Consider the following 18,948-nt stretch of genomic DNA (forward strand, 5'->3'; position numbering starts at 1 on the left):
AATGGAGATATTCTCTCTGGTCCTGCACAACCTGGGCCAATGGCCTGGAGGAAGTGCTAGGTGGGAACTCAACCCCCACAGATTCTTGCAGTGCTCCAGGCACAGAGAGAGATATGCATAAAACTGGACAGAAAACATATCTCACTGCTTTCTCCATGTTGAAGCATGAATTGAAGAGCTCTTTCCAGTAGCTGCAAAGCCAACACATAATCACACCTCCATTTAATAGAAGTGTAAAAACCTGGAGCAGTAGCTCAAAACTGCCTCAAGTCTTGCCTGTGCAGCTCTTGGATGATTACAAGTAATTGAATCAGTATCACTTTCAGATGTTTGGACTGCAAATCCATTCAGAAGCTTCTCCAAAGCACATAGGACACTTTAAGTAGATTGACTGTGCTTAGTGCTGCAGGTTAAATTGGGATGGAGGGGAGGAGGAGCAGTGATGCAAGTACTGGCAGAGTACTCACTGGTGCTTGGGTACTAGCAGGGTGGATATGCAGGCAAAGGCTGAGACGCCACAGTCCATCTCTCTCTTAAAGCATTTTAAAACTGACTTACCTGAAGGAGTCAAAGGTGTTGGCAGCCCAGATGTCCGTGCCCAGCATGTCAAGGGAGCTGTCCTTGTTGCCATTCTAGGAGGGAGGGAAAGGCAGTTACTCGCCAGAAGGCACAAAGTGCTATCCAAACCACAACACTGCCTGGCACAGCCTCTCCCACTGCCAGCTGTTTAAGTGTTCCAGCTCTGCATATGGGCTCCTCCGCTCCTATATGAATCCATGCTTACTGCAATGCAGAGTCCCCTTGCCCACTGCAAAAGTGCACCAATGAAGGCAAGAAGTGAGAGTTACAGCCTTGAGGACACAAGGCTGCGGACAACACGGAGCAGATAATTTATAGGCTCAGCTCTGACTTCTGCCCCTCTATCCATAACCTTCAAACCCACTAAGGTCCAGTGGGTGCAGTGCCATTCCAGTCATAAAGACACAGCTTCAGAGTCACAGACCCATTGAGGTGGGAAGGAACCTCTGAAGCTCATTTTGTCCAGCCCTCTTGCTCAAGCAGGATCACCTAATATAGAATAGTTTGGGTTGGAAGGGACCTTTAAAGGTCACCTAGTCAAATCAGGTGCCTAAGACCACATCCATATGGCTTTTGAATATCTCTAAGGATGGAGATACTCTTTCCCAGCAGCTATCAGAGCCTGTTGTCGCCAATAAGGATGGGGAAAGTCATCCTGTTTCTTCAAGGAGTTATGGTGTCATGACTTCTCCTTGCTCTAAAAACAGGCAGGGAACATTGGAACCATGCACTGTGCCACCCCTGCCATGCACACTAGCATAATATATGGTAGGGATAATTCATGCTATTAATGTATGGTTTAAAAATATTGTGAAATCCAAACCATGTCTTTTGGCCACCCCGGCCGGGAGCAGCTGTCTTATTCAGATTCAACTAGTTCCCGGACCTTGTTAAGATAACAATCACGGCCGAAACATAAGAATAGAAGCTTCCAGGACGATGATTGTCGGTTTCCCGAGTTGTCCGGAGCCACCGGAAGCGATTATCGCCTTGCCTTATCGCCTTGCCGATTGCATCTATCAAGATAGTCAGCGAGCCACCCTGATACATCTGAATACACGGCTCCTCCGGAGCCAATTGACACCAATGGCACACCTGGACGAGGCTTTTGTCCACCTCTGCACATGGAAAGCAACAGTGATGCATGTGAAGAGACACAAAGAAAATTCGGTCATCTTTGCCTCGGGCAGAATAAACTGTATAAAACCTCGCTGCGCAAAGCTGCGAGAGCGTGAACTGGGGTGACTGACACTCGGGAGGTCAGATCTGCGTTCACCCGGCGCCGATCCCGGGCTCGACGCTGTCTCTTTGGCTGTGGTGGTTTCGAAGACCCAACTTCAGTCTTGCAGACAAATTAATAAATCTTTTAGAATTTTTTTATAATTTTGGCTCACGATTTGATCATTTATAACACTAGCAAATGGGTTCACATGGTTATTCTGGTACACATTCTACCAACACTAAGGTGAAGATCTTACACTCATCCTTCAAGGCCTCTTTACAGTCATCAGCCCTCACATATCCTCCCTGCAGAAAGAGGGCTGCCCTCTCTACCCTTTACAGGGGAAGAAGTAAAGTGGATCGGATTTTACAATTCAAGACCATTCAAGAAATCAAACAACTCAGATTTAAATAGGATAGAAATGTAAATGCATCACAAATAGGGAATCCCATATTATCAATTCCCCCCTGCCCATTTCTTATGTATTTTCAGATTATTCATCTTGAACATATTCAGATTATTGAAGTATTTCAGCACAAATAGTCCCACTCTGGTGAAACATGCAGGTGAAGGTGGCTTCCATATACTCCCCATTGTATAATTTCTATAATTTTAAAATATTATTATTAATAATAACCAAGGTACTAAAAACTCAAAAATGCGACTGTTTCTTAATGAAGTCCCAGACCTCAATCTCCCTATAAAGTGAGGAATCTTTTCCCAATGAGCAGGATGCACATCCTCAGTGCACATCACAGATAGTTTCACTTCACAGCCATTCCCAGTACAATCAATTTAGACACCAGATACTCCAAACAAAGCCATATTGCTCCCCTTTTTTTGGTCTCCTCAAAGGGGTTTATGGACTATGACTTTAACCTCCAGGCATCTGCAGGTTAACATGTCTTCATCAAGAAACAAAACACGAGAAATATATGAAATTCTCATGATCGATGATGGAAAGCAATCTTTTTATTTTAGGCAAATATGATTTTCTCCCACCAAGAAGATAAATTAGTTTTCTAAATCCATAGAAACATCCTCATGCAGTATAATGAAAATACACATGGGCAGGTCTTCTTAGCCATCCTGCAGACAAATACATTTCTCTTTCCACTTCATAGAATCATAGAATCATTAAGATTAGAAAAGGCCTCTAAGATCATTGAATCCAACCATTAACCCAGCACTGCTAAGTCCACCACTAAACCATGCCCCTAAATGTTTCCTATGGACATGGAATATTTGAAGTTACAATGAGGCTGAAATAAACAAAGCCTGATAAACAATACTGGCAAACTGTTAACAACAGATGAGGAGAAGACTGAGGTACTCAACAACTTTTTTGCCTCAGTCTTCAATTGCAGCCACTCTTCCCACACCTCTCAAGTGGATTGACCGAAAAATGGGGACTGGAGGAAGAAAGTGCTTCCCACTGTAATTGAAGATCAGGTTGTGAGAGACTGAAATGTTGATGGCTAATTGTAGAGAGCTTTTTGGAGAATTGGTTAGCTGAGAAAGGACATTCTGATGTGATACCGATGGATAAGGGTAAGAGAAACAAGCTGGGAACTGAGCAACCGATGCCCAATTACTGACGAAGGTCACAGTGACCTTCTCTAAAACGGGAAGACGGGGGAGAAAATTGCTTGCCAGAAAATGTAGTTATCCCAAGGTAGAGAAATTAGAAGAATGTACACATAGAAGCAAAATAATTGTTAAGAGATAGAAGTAGGTGTGTTTGATTATAGTGTGCTTTAACCAATAATGAGCTCAGATTTTGCAATATGCATAAGCTTCATTAACACTAATATAAAAATGTGTAAGCTTTCAATAAACTTCGAGATTTGCTATTCATCGCATGTGGTGTGTTGCATCTCTCCCGCCGTTACGACAGCTAATGACTCAAAACAATCAGCCCTTTGTAGAGGCAGCAGGGTGCTTTTCTGAGGCTAGGTTTGCACTCCCTTAGGGGAAGGAGGTGTGTTTGGATGTGTGGTGGCACAGCCTCTGGTCTGCATAAAACAGAGAGGAACACCTACCATGGAAGCTACAAACTAGATGAGGCAGACCCTGCAGAGATAGGATGGTGTTTTTTACCATGACAACTGTCCTCCCTTACAAAAACTGGCTAAATTGTAAAATCCCCCCCAGCCCCTGGGGAAGGTCACATTCACATGGGACATTTAAACATAGGCCTAAGGGTATTCATCCCTTCTGATGGGGCAGAACTGCACAGAGGTGAGAGGCAGCTGTCATGCCTTAGAAGGTGTCATAATGTGGATGTGACAAGTTGGTCAGAGAGCCAAACAGATAGGTTTCCCAGGCATTGTTCTGGGAAAGCTGTGAGAACTATGAGAAAGAATTAAAACAATTCTTATCTCAGTCTGTGCACCTACTGTTTGCGAACATGTGGAATGCGTGTATGTGATGTTTATGGAAAGAGATGTACAAGAAGGTGTTGTTCCTAATCAACCTATGGTGTGAAAGGTGTTGTTTTAAGGACCAACCAGGTTCTGGGTGAACGATCCTGCTTCTAAATATGGGGAGTTTGTAATAAAGCTTGCTTAATGCCTTCTGAAGAGACCTAGGGTGTATGTGTTGCTCATTCTGCTGTCTGTAACTCAACGATGACATCATAAACCATCAAAGGCTCCCAAAGTGTGTCCAGACTCATTTCTGAGGCCTTTCACCAGAGGACTTGTCTCGGTTTGAGACAAGTTAGGAGGAAACATCCTGAAATGAACGTGTCCTCTAAAGAAAGCAGGTTTGGGCACTGCGTCACCCCACCAAATGAAAGTAATTTCTTGGAGGAAAGTGAAAAAAACCTGTTTATTTAACACACACAGAGTGCACACAGGCATGGGAAAAAAAGAATAATGTTAATTATTAAAACCTTCTCACTGTGGAGAAAGCTGGTGGATTCAGAGTTCTTTCTGTAGGTGTGGCTTAGCTCTTCCTGAGGTCCAGAGCCAGGATGTGACATCCCGACATCCCAGGGCCTCCCCACTGGCTCCCGGCTATGGTCTGTTCTTGGACCAGAGCAAAGCTGAACAGGTCCAGAAGAAGCCACAGAAGTCAACAAAGAAGCTGTATGAAGTCCTGGGAAAACTTCTTGCCTCAGCTAACAAAAAAGAAGCTAGCTAAAAGCAAAGTGATTAACTCTCCTGAGACATAAACTTTAAGAAATTTAGGGATTTTAGAGGATCTGAGGTTTTAGTTAAAGATAAGCTTTATTGGAGTTAATCAAAATAAATGGGTAGGCCTTGATGAAGTTAAGAGTTAGTAGTTAACTAATAATTGATTGCTTGTCAACATAATGTTTGGTTAGCTGGGTTTATAATGAAGAATATAGAAACTGATAAATAATAGCTTTTAGGAACATAAGACAATTGTAGGCCTCCTCTGTTCTGAAACCAATTGAAGACGGGGAATGGGAGTTCTACCACGGGTTCATTTGTCATATTTGCATTGCAAAGGTAGAAAGGTCAGAACGAGGAAGACTTCATTTACTTCCTCATTTTGGGACCCCTCCCTATGAAAGGGACCACCGACCCATTTCAAGGAACAAACTAAGCATGCCTAATAGCTTTTGAACTAATTACCATACCAAGCGGGGAATGGGATGTACCAAAGTTATGAATATATGCATTTGTATTTTGGGTATTCAATACTTGTATAGATAAAAGGACTCTGTAATCACCTGCAAATTGCGGTGTGTATTTGGGAGCTATCCCGCACGCTGCCCAGTGTCACAATAAACATACACTTTCTAACTTTAAACTGTTAAAACTGTTAGAGAGTCTTTGTCTGCCACAGTTGGATATCAGTACTAGATCAATATCCATATTTTTAATAAATCACTCCCTCTCTCTACTGAGAAAAAACAGGGGAGGATGTGTGTTTAAACACAAACCACTGAAAGAATTCCCCCAGCTTCCCCCCCCCTAGACCTAGCTTAAAGTTACAGTACCCATGTCTGGGCATATGGGCATAAAGCAGATAATAGGGGATAGAATATCATAAAGTCACCCCAAGACAGGACTGAAAGCTCCCAGCCCCCCAGGGAAAGTACCTGGGAGTTCTCACCTAGCATGAGCATATATTAACCCATTGTATTTTGTGTTTCATGGGCTTTTTTGTCCACCCTGACAGATCAAGATGGTGACCATCACTTTGACAAGACTACGACCATCACTTCGACCAATGGACATATTAATTGCAACAACCAAGTTTCACTGTGACATTCATTGGTGATTATATGTGTTTTAAATGAATTAGCCAATTTGATTAATGAGGAGAATTTATTCTATAATTAAAATACAATCATAAAAAGGCCACAAGCAAAGATCAGATCAGCGCTGAACCAGGCTAACAGTGTGGAGGGGGCACTATGGCTCCTCTCCTCTGAACATTACAAAGAGACAGCTCTTACAAAGTCTTTTTTATACATTTGCAACCTCTGAGGGTGGCCAGGGAGGGTTTCTTGCTTTCTTATTGTTGATCTTATCTTTTTAGCATATTCATGTAGTTTTTCCTTTCTTGCTGTCCCTCTTGCAGAGAGTTTCTTGAAACTGGTAAATAATTCACTTTGTTAGAGGAAATTCTCTTGCAATATACATTCTAAGAGACACATATTTATCTTATCGATGATGCATATTGAATGCATATTGGTGGGCTTTGGTCCGAAGAATAATTCTCTGGAATCAACATTTCTGGAGATGAATATTCAGGCTAGGATTTTGGTGCATATTGCTGTAATCTCATCAGAGGGAATTTCCTGGAACCCTCCTTTGGTATGCCAGGATTTTCATCAGGCGAGATTACTGTAGCCTCAGCATGAATTTATACATATCATATATTACATATGTATCTGCTCTTATCCTTTCTTTCTCTTTCTTTCTTTTCCCTTATACATTTTCTTAAGTGATATTTTAATGCTTTAATATTGCTATATTACTATAGATAGTAATAATCAAAATGGCTACATACCTGCTTTCCACTGCAACCAAATTGTTCTAAAATAAACCTTACATCCATATATTTACAAGCACCAATCATTCAGTGTCATTTTATTCTAATCCACCCCAAGGGATCTATCAACAAGAACCTGGGTTACTCTTGCCTTGTGGCGTGGGTCATAACACAAGTTTGTGAACACTCAAGGAACCTGATTGTACATAAGTCCATGAGACCTGATGAGATGCATCCCAAAGTCCCAAGGGAATTAGCTGATATAGCTGTCAAGCCATTCTCCATGATATTTGAAAAGTCATGGCAGTCAGGTGACATCCCTGGTGACTGGAAATAGGGAAACACTACACCCATGTTTAAAAAGGGTAGAAAGGAGGACCCTGGGCACTACTGACCTGTCAGTCTCATTGGTATGCCTGAGAAGATAATGGAACAGATCCTGCTAGAAGTTCTGCTAAGGCACATTGAGGACAGGGAGGTGATTTGAGACTGCTAGCACAATTTCACCAAGGGCAAGTCTTGCCTGACCAACCTAGTGGCCTTCTATGTTGAAGTAACTACATCAGTGAACAAGGGAAGGGCTAGAGGTGTCATTTATCTTGACTCCTGTAAAGCCTTTGACATCGACCCCCACAACATCCTTCCCTTTAAATTGGAGAGACTGTTCAATGGATAAGGAATGGTTTGGATGATTGAATCCAGAGGGTAGTAGTCAATAGCTCAGTCCTGATGGACATCAGTGTGTATTGGGTTTTTATGGCCAGGTTTTGGTAGTGGAGGGGTTACAGGGGTGGCTTCTGAGAGAAGCTGCTAGAAGCTTCCTTCCATGTCCAGGAGATCCGATGCCATCTGGATCCAAGTCTGGACCAATCAGAAATGGTGGTAATGCCTTTTGCTATAACACATTTAAGAAGAAGGATAAAAAACAGTTATTGTGCAGATGTAATTGTGGGCAGAGGAAAGTGGGGTGAGAATATGCGAGAGGAACAGCTTTGCCGACACCAAGGCCAATGGAGAAGGAAGGGTGTCACAGTAACAAGTCCCTGGATAGGTTGGATTCAAACCTCTACAGGGGACCCTCAGCCAACCCTGTTCAAGCTTAGATGCAGGCACACCACTGGCCAGAGATCTGAGTGGAGAGAGAGTCCAACCAATCAGCTGTTTTAACCTGGGAGTTTCAAACCCCCTATATAAGCAGGCCTCCATAATAAACCAATGCTGTTGTCGCATGTATCTCTGAGAGTTTGTGTCATCCCTGTCTCCAACCAATGACCCCATGTAAGAGAGAGGGAGAAGGTGCTCCAGGTACCAGAGCTGGGATTCCTCTGCAGCCCATGGTGAAAACCAGGGTGAAGTGGGCTGTCCCTCTGCAGCCCATGGAAGACTACAGGGTTGCAGACACCCACCTGCAGCCCATGGAGGAGACCAATGATGGAGCAGGTGGATGCCTGAGAAGAGGCTGTGACCCTGTGGGAGCCCTGTGCTGAAACAGCCTGTACTTGAAGGATTTCAGCCACTGAAGAGTGACCCACATTGCAGCAGTTTGTGGAGAACTGTTGCCCATGGGATGGACTCATATTGGAAAAGTTCATGGACAACTGTCTCCCGTGGGAGGGACCCCACACTGGAGCAGGGAAAGGGCTCATCTCCCTGAGCAACAGCAGAAACAACATGTGATGAACTGATTGTAACCCCCACTCTCTGTCTCCATGCACCACTGGGGAGGAGGAGGTAGACCTGAGAAGGGGGGGGGGGGAGGGGGGGGGAAGGTGTTTTTAAGGTCTTATTTTACTTCTCATTGTTCTGCTCTGATTTTGCTAGTAATAAATTCAATTAATATCTCTAATTCCAGCCTATTTTGCCTGTAACAGTATTTGGTGAGTGATCTCTCACTGTCCTTAACTCATGAACCTTCTTTATATATTCTCTCCTCTGTGAAGTACTAAGACCTGAACAACAGGCCCTGAGCCAAAGTTGACCTCTAGATGAACCTTCCAACCAAATGTTATACGCATCTGCTTATCAACGAAGTATTAATAGCAATACAATATATGTAACCTTTCATTGGTGAAATATGCATTTACCTTTCCAAATTAAGAAACTGGACAAGGCCACATCTGGCCTTGTTTGGGGGTGCAGGATCAAAGACAACTCCCTTGGTTCCTCCTTGAGCCCTGGCCAGGCTTTAGGAGAAATCCAGCAGGAGAATAAAACCAAATGTTCCTGCATTAGAAGTAATGGTAGGTTGTTTATGATAAAAGCTGGGCTCCTCTCACAGAGAAGTCAGAAGCCTCGTTGCCTGCAAAGGTGGATGCATTGCAGGATTTCCCAGTTACCGGGAGTGGTTCTCCAGTACTTCGCTGTGACAGCTTCCCCCAGCTGCTGATTGCAGATCTGGATGAAGGAGTAAAGTATTACAGTCACTAGTGATGTATCTCTTAATCACTATAGGCAATCTTTTGTACAAAGTTAAGGTGCATTGCTTATGTGGTGGTTCATCCCCCCCTGTGGCAGCAGCTCTCTGGCCACAGAGAGCAACAGACGACCTTCCCAGGATTTTTCTGGGGAAGGCTGTGAGAAGATCAGAGAAAAGGATGAGAAACAATTCTTATCTTAGCCTGCTGCACCTGTTGCCCCCCCCCCCCCCCCCCCCCCCCCACCTTCCCCACTCCTTTCCAGGCTGCAGTGTGATCTGAGAAAATGCTTGTTAGGCCTCCTTGTCTTTGAAAACACCTATAGCAAATCTGGAAGTTAGGTTAAGTTATAGTTACAATTTAGGCTAAATGCTGTTAAGTGTTATTTCTCTGTTAGATTGTTAAGGTTTGGCTATAAATTAAGGTATGAGTTAAGTTAAAGTACTGTTAAGTGTTGTTAAGCTTTAGGCTGCATTCCTTTTCACCCTTGTTTACACTGTCTTTACACACACACACACACACACCCCACACACACCCCCCTAGGAAGTTTTCAATTAATTTCTGGTTTGATTGCCTGGATTCTGTTTGGTTTTGTTGTTGCTTGCTTTCCCTTGTTGTGCCTCAGTTGTCCTTTGTAAGTAGAGTGAAAGTTGAGCTTTGTAGTTTAATATTGAATCTGACTTTTGCTCATACCCTTGTTGGTGATTTTCAGGCGATCACGAGCACACTTGTCTGGGACAGCTTAGCTTATCCTTTTGCAATTCTTTACAGTTTTGCATCATAGTAAATTACACGATTCCTTAAGTTGGTGTCTGTGTCTTTGGTGTTGACCCTACCCACCAGCATAACAAAATTGATGTAGTTAGCTAGATCAGAACAAAATTCCGCTTTTTAAATCTAAATGTAAGAAATCTAAATTTAAGGAATCAGTCCTGTCCGAAATTCCTGGATGGAAAGATCTTCCCCATAGTTCACTGGCTCTTGAGTGGGCTAAGGTTGGAGGACTGTGTGATCAATGGGGAAGTCAGTTAAAAGAAGCTAAACCACTGGATGTATTGAAATGTATCCAAAAATTGCATACTCAAAAAGTAAAAGACCTTGTGGGCTTGGGAAAACGAGGATGGATTTTGTTAACAGCACATAAAAAAAAAACACCAACAGAAGGAACAGTTGTTGTTGAAATGCTCTAACATGAAGCAACAGATCTCTGAGTTGCAGAATTAAATTGTAATGTTACAGTGTCAAAAAAAACTGCTTACTGATAAGTTGGACACTTACCAGACTGTAGCCAAGAAGGCTGCAGTTCAAGTGGCTCATTAGAAGTATAAGAAAAGAAGGGTGCAAGTGAATCACAAGCAAGTGCATACGGTGATTACAGAAGCAGGTGTACAGAGGAATCCCAATAAATGGGATGGAGATAATTGGGATTCTATGGATTCCAATGAGGCTTGATACCTTAGGTTTTAAGTTTTTCTGTTCTGTTTTGGTGTGCAGTGTAGCAGGCACAGGGCCTGCAAGGGCCCCGTGGCGAGCAGAAGCCTAAAGATAGGAAATGCTAAGTCATGGTGAATGGGCTAGAAAGACCCTTTTCTGCCTTTGGACACCTGCTTATCTCTCTGTAACCCTATAGGTCACTTTCCTTTAACCCTTGCTATTGGACAATTTCTGATCCCCCTGTATCCTATATAAAGGGTTGTTTTAGCCTGGTTCTGGTAGAAGAGCTGTCACTGGAACCCTTCTCAGAAGACTCAATAAAGACATCACTGTGGAACTCCAAATGGACTTCTCTCTCCCCTGCGTCTGCCTGCCTGCGGCACCTAGCAAGCTAAGAGCTGAGATCACAATGAGCTGATAATCACTAAAGAGCTGATATCACTTGAGCTTGCTTAGGTTGCCAGTGGCTGAGAACTGCTTGGGTACTTGGGCAGTCTGTCCCGGAGAGGACTGCGCTATCCAGACCCATGCGGCCTGCTGGAAGACACCCTGAACCCAGCAGGAGGCCGTATTAGTGCAGCTTTAAGCTTTATATTGTGTTACTAGGATCTTTTCACAGGGTGGTGAAGACAAAACAATCCTATTCTAGCTGGGGACTCACGGACAATCTCTTCAAACTTCGGGCCCAAAGCATAAACAACGTGAAAATAGGAGGGCGAGAAAGTAAGCAAGGAGGATGAAACTTCATAATTTGAAGCTATTAATTGGACAGTTAACTCCTATATGCAAATGGACTAAAACTTATTAAAATGTGAGATCCTGTGATCAAGCCCTCTTTTGCTTCCATCTTGGAGTCACCTGGGCAGAGCCACGACTGTGGCTCTGGTACTGCCAGGGTGTGGCCTTTGAAGACACTTCAATAAATATCCACTTTATTCCTCTTAACTCCATCTAGCCTCTGTTCCAGCTCCTAAAGGCATCAGGCTGGTTCCCCAGATGAATTTGTTGATGTGTGACCAGCATGGAGATGAAAGATAGAACTGGAGGACAGGACAGAAGCTAATGGTCAGCATGTTAGCAGAGATGTGACAGAGGATTATACTCAGCATGAAGTAAATTATATAATTGAATGGTTTAGGTAAAGAGCAGGGAAACCCCTCCTCTCTTGAATGGTGCATTTGCACTATTAGGGAGCATTTGGGGTAACCCTAGACTCAGGGAACTCTAAGAAATTTTTAGTTTTGAGCTCAGCTTCTTTTGTGCGGGATGCATTTTGGAATAATGTTCACAATACTGATTTGTTAGTTTTGGCTGCTCAAGGATATAATGCTCAATACCCTACAGAAAATGGATAGGATCTGAACATCAGTGGTATACTTTGCCAGACTGTATAAAATAAATAAAGAAGGAGGGAATGAGATCAGCTATCTTTATTGGAGATGCTGATTCTACAATGCGGAATGCTTTGTCTGTTACTGTCAGAAATAAACTGATTAGGATGGCTCCACCAGCATATAAAAATGTAATCATGGCTCTCTTGATTTAGGAGACAGGGAATCCCCTGGATGAAGTAATTGAGAAAATGCAGCAGTTGAGTAACCTTGTTAAATGGGGCCCATGGGGAAGTGCAGGAAATCAAGACACTTGAGATAGCTATAAGGGGAGTGAAAACAGAATTCCTCATAAGGAAATGTTTCTGGCTTTATTAAAGGATGGTATGTCTCGGGAGAAACTTGATTATGTTCCAACTCATAACTATGGCCGATCTATTAACAGAGAAGGTTGAATAAATGTAGTAAGAAAGTGCAAAATTCTGTGGCAAACAATCCAGGAACAACTCAGCCTATGTCATCCCTGCCGGAGACTCAACAGGATTTCACATCTGCTCACAAAGGGCCCTCTCCAAGTGGATCGGTTATTCCAGGGGAAAAGGCAGATTGGGAATCATATTCTGATTTGTATCCTTGGAAAGAGATTAGGGAAATTGTTGCTGTGCAAGCTGATGTGTAGATAGCATTTATCCAGTTATAAATAAGAAATCCAGCCCAGCTTCATTAACTAGCTTCTGGGCTGACTGACTGTTGAAGATTGCAATGCAAGTTGTTTTCAATTACCATCTGTATGGCAGATTACCTTTGTCAAGTGGGCAGTTTGCTTTATCTCTCTCTTTGAGTGACCACATTCACACCTCCATCGGGAGGGGACATCTGCTGATAACAGACTATTGAATGTAACAGCATGACTGATAAGAACTATAACATTCCATGGTGAGATGCTTCGCCCAGAGGGAGAAGCCAAGCATTGCTACCCAGATATAATCCAGAAGTTTTTGAGACACCGGAACAGCTTTCTCCACGGGATTCCCCAGAGAAACAGCAGCTGTCTTCTTCTTCCACGGGATCTTCTGAGGCAAAGAGGAAATTTTCCAGGGTAGAAATCCATTTTGATTTAGGTGAAATGTACATTTTTGAGTTGAGTCTGTGTTCAGAAAACATAGCTATTTAGCCTGACTGCAGAACCTAGGCTCAGAGAAGTTGCTTCAGTGAAGGACAGAGATAAGGGGGGAGAGACAGAGGGTGATAGAGAGAGACAGAGAGACTTCTGAGAGAGCAGGTCAGCCTGACCTAGGAATTCTTTCTGATAAAGAAGAACTAGCAGCAAATGTCACGCGAAATTCATAAAAATGAATATGTATGAACCTATTGTGAAATTGTAAGCATATGTATCTGAGAGGGAGATAAAAAGAGACCTGAAGTTCCCAGAGGTATGCATGTCATTTTAGGGGAACGATTCCCACATGCATCCAGCGCTGTAATAAACATACCGGCTTTACAACTTCCACAACAGTTGTGGGGTTTTGATTATCGCCACAAAACATTCTGGCACCCCAGATGGGACCGTCTCTGTCCCCGCAGGGGCAGAAGGGATAGACGGACCTCCAAGGCACGCCCCCGGGATTTTCCCGGAGGAGCTCTGCTCATTTTGGCTTGCCTCCTGAGGAGACAGACAAGGACCTGCTGGTATGCGGAGGATACGGTATGTATTGAGGGACCCCCGGGAGAAAAGAGAGATAGGACGGCTGAATAAGTCACTCAGAGACGTCTGAGTGCTCAGCCTGTAGATGCAGCTGATAGAGCACCTGGACTAGAGACAGAGGTTCACTGTCTGATAGAGCGGCCGCTAGCGACCCTGGGGATAGGTCAAGTGAACCTGTGTGTGTGTGTGTGTGTGTGTGTAGTGTCCGGACACTGTATCATTGTATGGTAAATGCATTGTGTAGTTAATAGTAATGTGTCTGTAATCATGCGAGTGTGTAGCGTATGAAAGAGAGAGCGAACAAGTAAGTTCACCCATAGCATGGGAGGGTGAGTTCTACCTGTGTTTGAAGCAGCCGGGTGAGGCTTGAGTTGCCGGCTGCGGCAGGCTGTAGGGGCAGGGAGTGCCCTGCAAAGAAGTGGAACAAGTGGAGAAACGTCAGTGAAGATATTTATTGTGTTTAAATTTGGTGATTTGTGTAGATTTGGCACATTTTAACCATGAGTACAAGCTCAAGGAGTTCCTTTGCCCTGGTAGTTTGGACTTGATCTCCAGAATTTTACTGTGTGCTGTTATTTTGATTGTGTCCAGAGAAAGCTGATGTAGGTAAATGCTGAATTATTGTATGCTGTGTTGTGTTGAGAAAAGTAAGCACTTTGAGAGATATGCCCTTTCCCAGTGATTTTGTGTGGTTCTTCCCCCGCATTGTAGTAATTTGATTCTCGGATTGAATAGTGGTGTTTGTGGAGATTTTAAGATTTTGTTTGCAACAAGTGTAGCATTTTACACAGAAGAACTATGATATGGTGATTTATGTTTAACTGTAGTAAAGTGAATTAAAGGAATTCCAAGAATTCCCCCCCACAGCAATTCAAGCCCTGGCTCTAGTGAATTTGAGATAAGAGGTGTGTGTCTGTCTGTGTTTGTGAGCATATCAGAGTTTTTGCTGTAACAAGCACAGCCTTTTGCAAGGCAGTAAAGTGAGTGTCAGTAGAAACAATGCTTTAATTAGATTGTGCAAGAAGAGAAAATAAAAAAGACTGACATTTTGTAAAACAAAGTTTAAATAGAAGAGATGAATGAGTTTATGGGACTTCAGTAGGTATTATAGTAAGCTTAGACTGAGAACAACCTGCCGTAGAGGTTAAGTGATAAACGCCAAAGTAATAAACGAGATAGCCTGCAAGCAATTCCTGGGAGTTTTTAGTGCATTGAGAGGCTGGCACCTTGTATGCAATGCAGAGTTTGCGAGAGGCGCCGGTATTGCTGTTCTGTGTCTTAAGTGTAAATTAAACGTTCCTGATCAAGCCAATTCAGAACCTGAGATCTTAAAGCTTGTGTGTGGAGAATCACATCTAATACCTGCCACCTGAATGTTTGTGTATGAAGAAAAACTGAGAAAAGACACTGTGAGGCTTGGGGGGAAACAAGATAGCATAAGGGGAAGGAGATAATGAGAACTAACCAGAGCAAAGAAGTTCCTGAACTAAACACTTTAGGGAGGGGCTCACTGGGACAAGGCTGCCAGTAGGAGCGGCTCAGAAAATAAAAAGATTTATAATACCTCATTGCAGTTAATGCGGTTTTAAAATGAGAAAGTAAATGAGATAAAGTCCCGTATGCTGATATGATTTTTTGCCTTAAGAAATCACCCAGAATGGCAGAGTAACTGTGGGTTCAGAGCTCCCTCTGACCTACTGGTGTAGTTCTTGAAAAAAAAAAAAGAAAAAAAAACAAAGCAAAGAGAAGGCAAATCAAATGTGTTGTTCAGCATGCAGGATAAGATAGCAATGTATGAAGTCAGACAAAGATTATCATGCTGAAATGCAAAGCGATTACATTTCGCAAAATGAGTACGTATGATTTGTTTCAAGCTCCTCCTAAAGTAAGGGAGGAAGGATAAAGATGACCTCCCCAAAAGGGAAGAGGACTCAGGCTCCAAAAGTATACCCATTTGCACCCATCTCCTTCGTAGCAGTACAATTTCATCCAGAACTAAGAGGTAACAGACCCCTCTGTGAGAGGCAGTGAGATCAGAAGAAAGAAAAGGGTAGAATTTTAGTTGATACAGGGGCCATATATTCAGTTTTAAATAAAGCTTTAGTACCTGTGGAGAATGTTTATGTTGTAGTGTGGAGAACAACTGGCCAGTCTGAGAAGGCATACTTTTGCAAACCCTTAAAGTAATGTGTACTTAGAAGCTTTTGTATATGCTCAAATCGGTAAACATTCTCAAATGAGGAGGTTACTCTAGAAGCAAATAATATAAAGATGTTAGGCTTAATATTAACAGCCATTGAAATTAAGAAAGACATTAGTAAAGCGATGTTAGAATAAGTAAATAAGTATTTTCGGAGGTATAGGCCTCTGCTGTACCAAGGAAAGTGAAAAATGCCCCCCATAGTAATCAAGCTTAAAGAAAGAACACAACCAGTGAGAATTGAACAGTACCCCCTCAAAAAGAAGATAAAGAAGAAACCAGCCCAATAATTGATAGTGCTAGATTGAGAGCTGTCAATAAGATAACAAAGAATTTATACCCTGTGGTAGGAAATCCATAAACTTTACTAACTTGTTTAACACCTGAGCTAACCTGGTTTACTGTTTTAGACCCGAGAGATGCCTTCTTTTGCCTCCCTATCCACGAAGCCAGCCAGAAAATTTTTGCATTCGAATGAGAAAGCCCTAGAAGCAGTGCAAAACACAGCTCACATGGTCCATGTGCCTGAAGGCTTCAAAAATTCCCCCACTCTGATTGGAGAACAACTTGCAAAGATCCAGAGTCCTGAGAAGCTCCACAAGAAGAAGAAAGGCTCTTGCAGTACATAGATGATCTTCTAGTAGCCACTCAGAAAGAAGAAGTATGTGTGGCCTAGACTGTAAGCCTTTAAAATTTCCTAAGACTGCAAAGATACAGAGTATCAAAGAAAAAGGCACAAGTAGTGAAACAGAAAGTAATCTACCGAAAGTACGAAGTCAATGCTAAGCAACAGACTTGAGGGCAGGCTTGCAAAGAAGCCATATGCCAAGCCCCAAAATCCAAGACAACAAAAGAACTCCGAACCTTCTTAGGCATGGCAAGGTAGTGCCAGCTGTGAGTTTATAATTATCGACTGCTTATCAGACCCCTCTATGCTCTTATTGCCAATGGAAACAGAGATCTCCAGTGGACAAAAGAAGCCACACGGGCCTTTCACCAGCTAAAGAGTGCCCTCATGTCAGCTCCAGCTTTGAGACTTCCAGATGTAAGTAAACCATTCTTTCTATTTTCCCATGAAAGACAAGGAATTGCCCTGGGAATACTAGCTCAAGACAGTTGCTTACTTCTCTTAGCAACTAGATGCAACAGCCAAAGGATGGCCAGGTTGCCTCAGAGCTGTAGCAGCAGTCGTGCTGAATATTCAGGAGACACCCAAGTTTACCCTGGGACAAAAATGACTGTGCTATTTTCCCATACAGTGTCCGCAGTACAGGCAGTAAAGGGTAGCCACTAGTTCTCACCATAGAAGTTCCTGAAATACCAAGCCATCATAGTAGAGCAAGATGATGTAGAGATAGTAGTGACTAATATTGTCAACCCAGCTTCTTTTCTCAATAGAATCAAAGAGAAGCAGTACACCACGATTGCCTAAAGACCATTAAAGCTACTTACTCCAGATGCTCAGACTTGAAAGACACTCCTCTAGACAATGCAGAGACCTAGTTCACTGACAGGAGCAGCTACATTGCCAGTAGAAAGTGACATGCTAAGTACACAGTGACTACCTGCAGAGAGGTAATAGAGTCTAGACCCTTACCAACAGGTACCTCTGCACAGAAGGCTGAGATAAATGCCCTGACCCATGCCTTAGAAACAGCAAAAAGAAAAGAAAATAAACATCTATACAGATTTAAGTTATGCATTCAGAGTCGTGCATGCACATGGAGCCATCTAGAAAGAGAAGAGACTGCTAACCTCACAAAGAAAGAAGAGACAATCCAGCTGCTAGATGCAGTTCAGCTGCCTGAAAAGACATATTAAGGCACACCAGAGAATGAACTCAGAATTAAAAGAAAGAAATAAGCTGGCAGATGGAGAAGCAAAGAAATCAGCAAAAGGTGAGGTAATTATGGACAGATTTTCCTCGAAGGTAAGCCAGAATATAATAATACTAATCAAAAGAGACATGCAACCATAAAGAGTGGGCTACCATTGAAAGAGAGCTAGTAATCCCTTCCCATTTTCATAGTCACTAGTGAAAGAAGAGCACTAGAAAACACACTAGGACCTAACTACTTAAAAGCTTTTATAAAGTGTTGCTCCTTTCCCAGAATGACCAAGGCTGCCAGTATTATAGAGTGCATCAAAATGAAGTCTTGACTTTGAAGTAGTAGTTTCCACAGGCTTTCTAGAACACACATCTGATTGAAAGAATCGTAGCCAAGAATTTATATGCCACTATCACTCAAGTAAACCGACAGTGAGATCCTTGCCTCCAGACTAACCCCAAAAATACCCCCAGGCCGAAACTCAGTCAGACTGAGAGAGGCCATGAGCCTGGACAGCAGTGGCAAATTGACTTTTCAGAACTCCCAAGGAAAGGAGGGTATTGGTATATACTGGTATTGACAGATACATTTTCAAGGTAGCTAGAAGCATACCCCGCCAAAACTGTCAAAGCTCGAGAAGTGACCAGGGTATTATTACAAGAAATAATACCACGCTTCAGAGTTCCAGCCACAATATTCTCGGATAGAGAATCACATTTCATTTCCAAAGTAGTGCAACAGATTAGTAGCCACCTGGGCATAGATTGAAAACTTCACACTCCATAACGCCCCCAATCAAGCAGCCAGGTAGAGAAAATGAATCATTTGATTAAGCAGCCGATTATAAGACTAGGGCAGGAAGTTAATCTACCCTAGCCCCAAGATCTTCCACTGACACTATTGCAAATTCGAACTAAACCTCGGGCTAAAGGAAAGCTGAGTCCTTTTGAAATGCTTTATGGAAGACCATATAGAATACAAAAGGGAATGTCCACCCACATTGGGGAGGTAACACTGGCCACCTACATGGTGGCTTTAAGCAAACAGCTCAGAGAAATTGAGAAACACGTGGCTGGAACTCGGAGCAGGGAGTTCGATGGGCCAGTACATAACATACAGTCTGAAGATTATATATATGTTAAGCCTCTTGCAGAAAAGACTTTAGAACCACAGTGAGAGGGACCACTGCAAGTACTTCTCACCACCTTCACCGCAATCAAGATCAAAGAGCAGAATGCCTAGATCCACCACTCTTGAGTG

The 18,948-nt window shown here is 42.9% G+C and overlaps 1 protein-coding gene across 1 annotated transcript in view; it reads right to left on the reverse strand.

Moving 5' to 3' along the window:
* LOC129132424 (CBP80/20-dependent translation initiation factor-like) overlaps nt 1-18,948 on the reverse strand; it is a 376,676-nt gene that overhangs the window by 301,445 nt on the left and 56,283 nt on the right. Inside the window, 2 exon segments of the mRNA XM_077193174.1 lie at nt 559-632; nt 15,152-15,165. Of these exon segments, the coding sequence (XP_077049289.1) occupies nt 559-632; nt 15,152-15,165 (88 nt within the window).

Source organism: Agelaius phoeniceus, chromosome W (assembly GCF_051311805.1).
Source record: "Agelaius phoeniceus isolate bAgePho1 chromosome W, bAgePho1.hap1, whole genome shotgun sequence".
NCBI lineage: Eukaryota > Metazoa > Chordata > Aves > Passeriformes > Icteridae > Agelaius > Agelaius phoeniceus.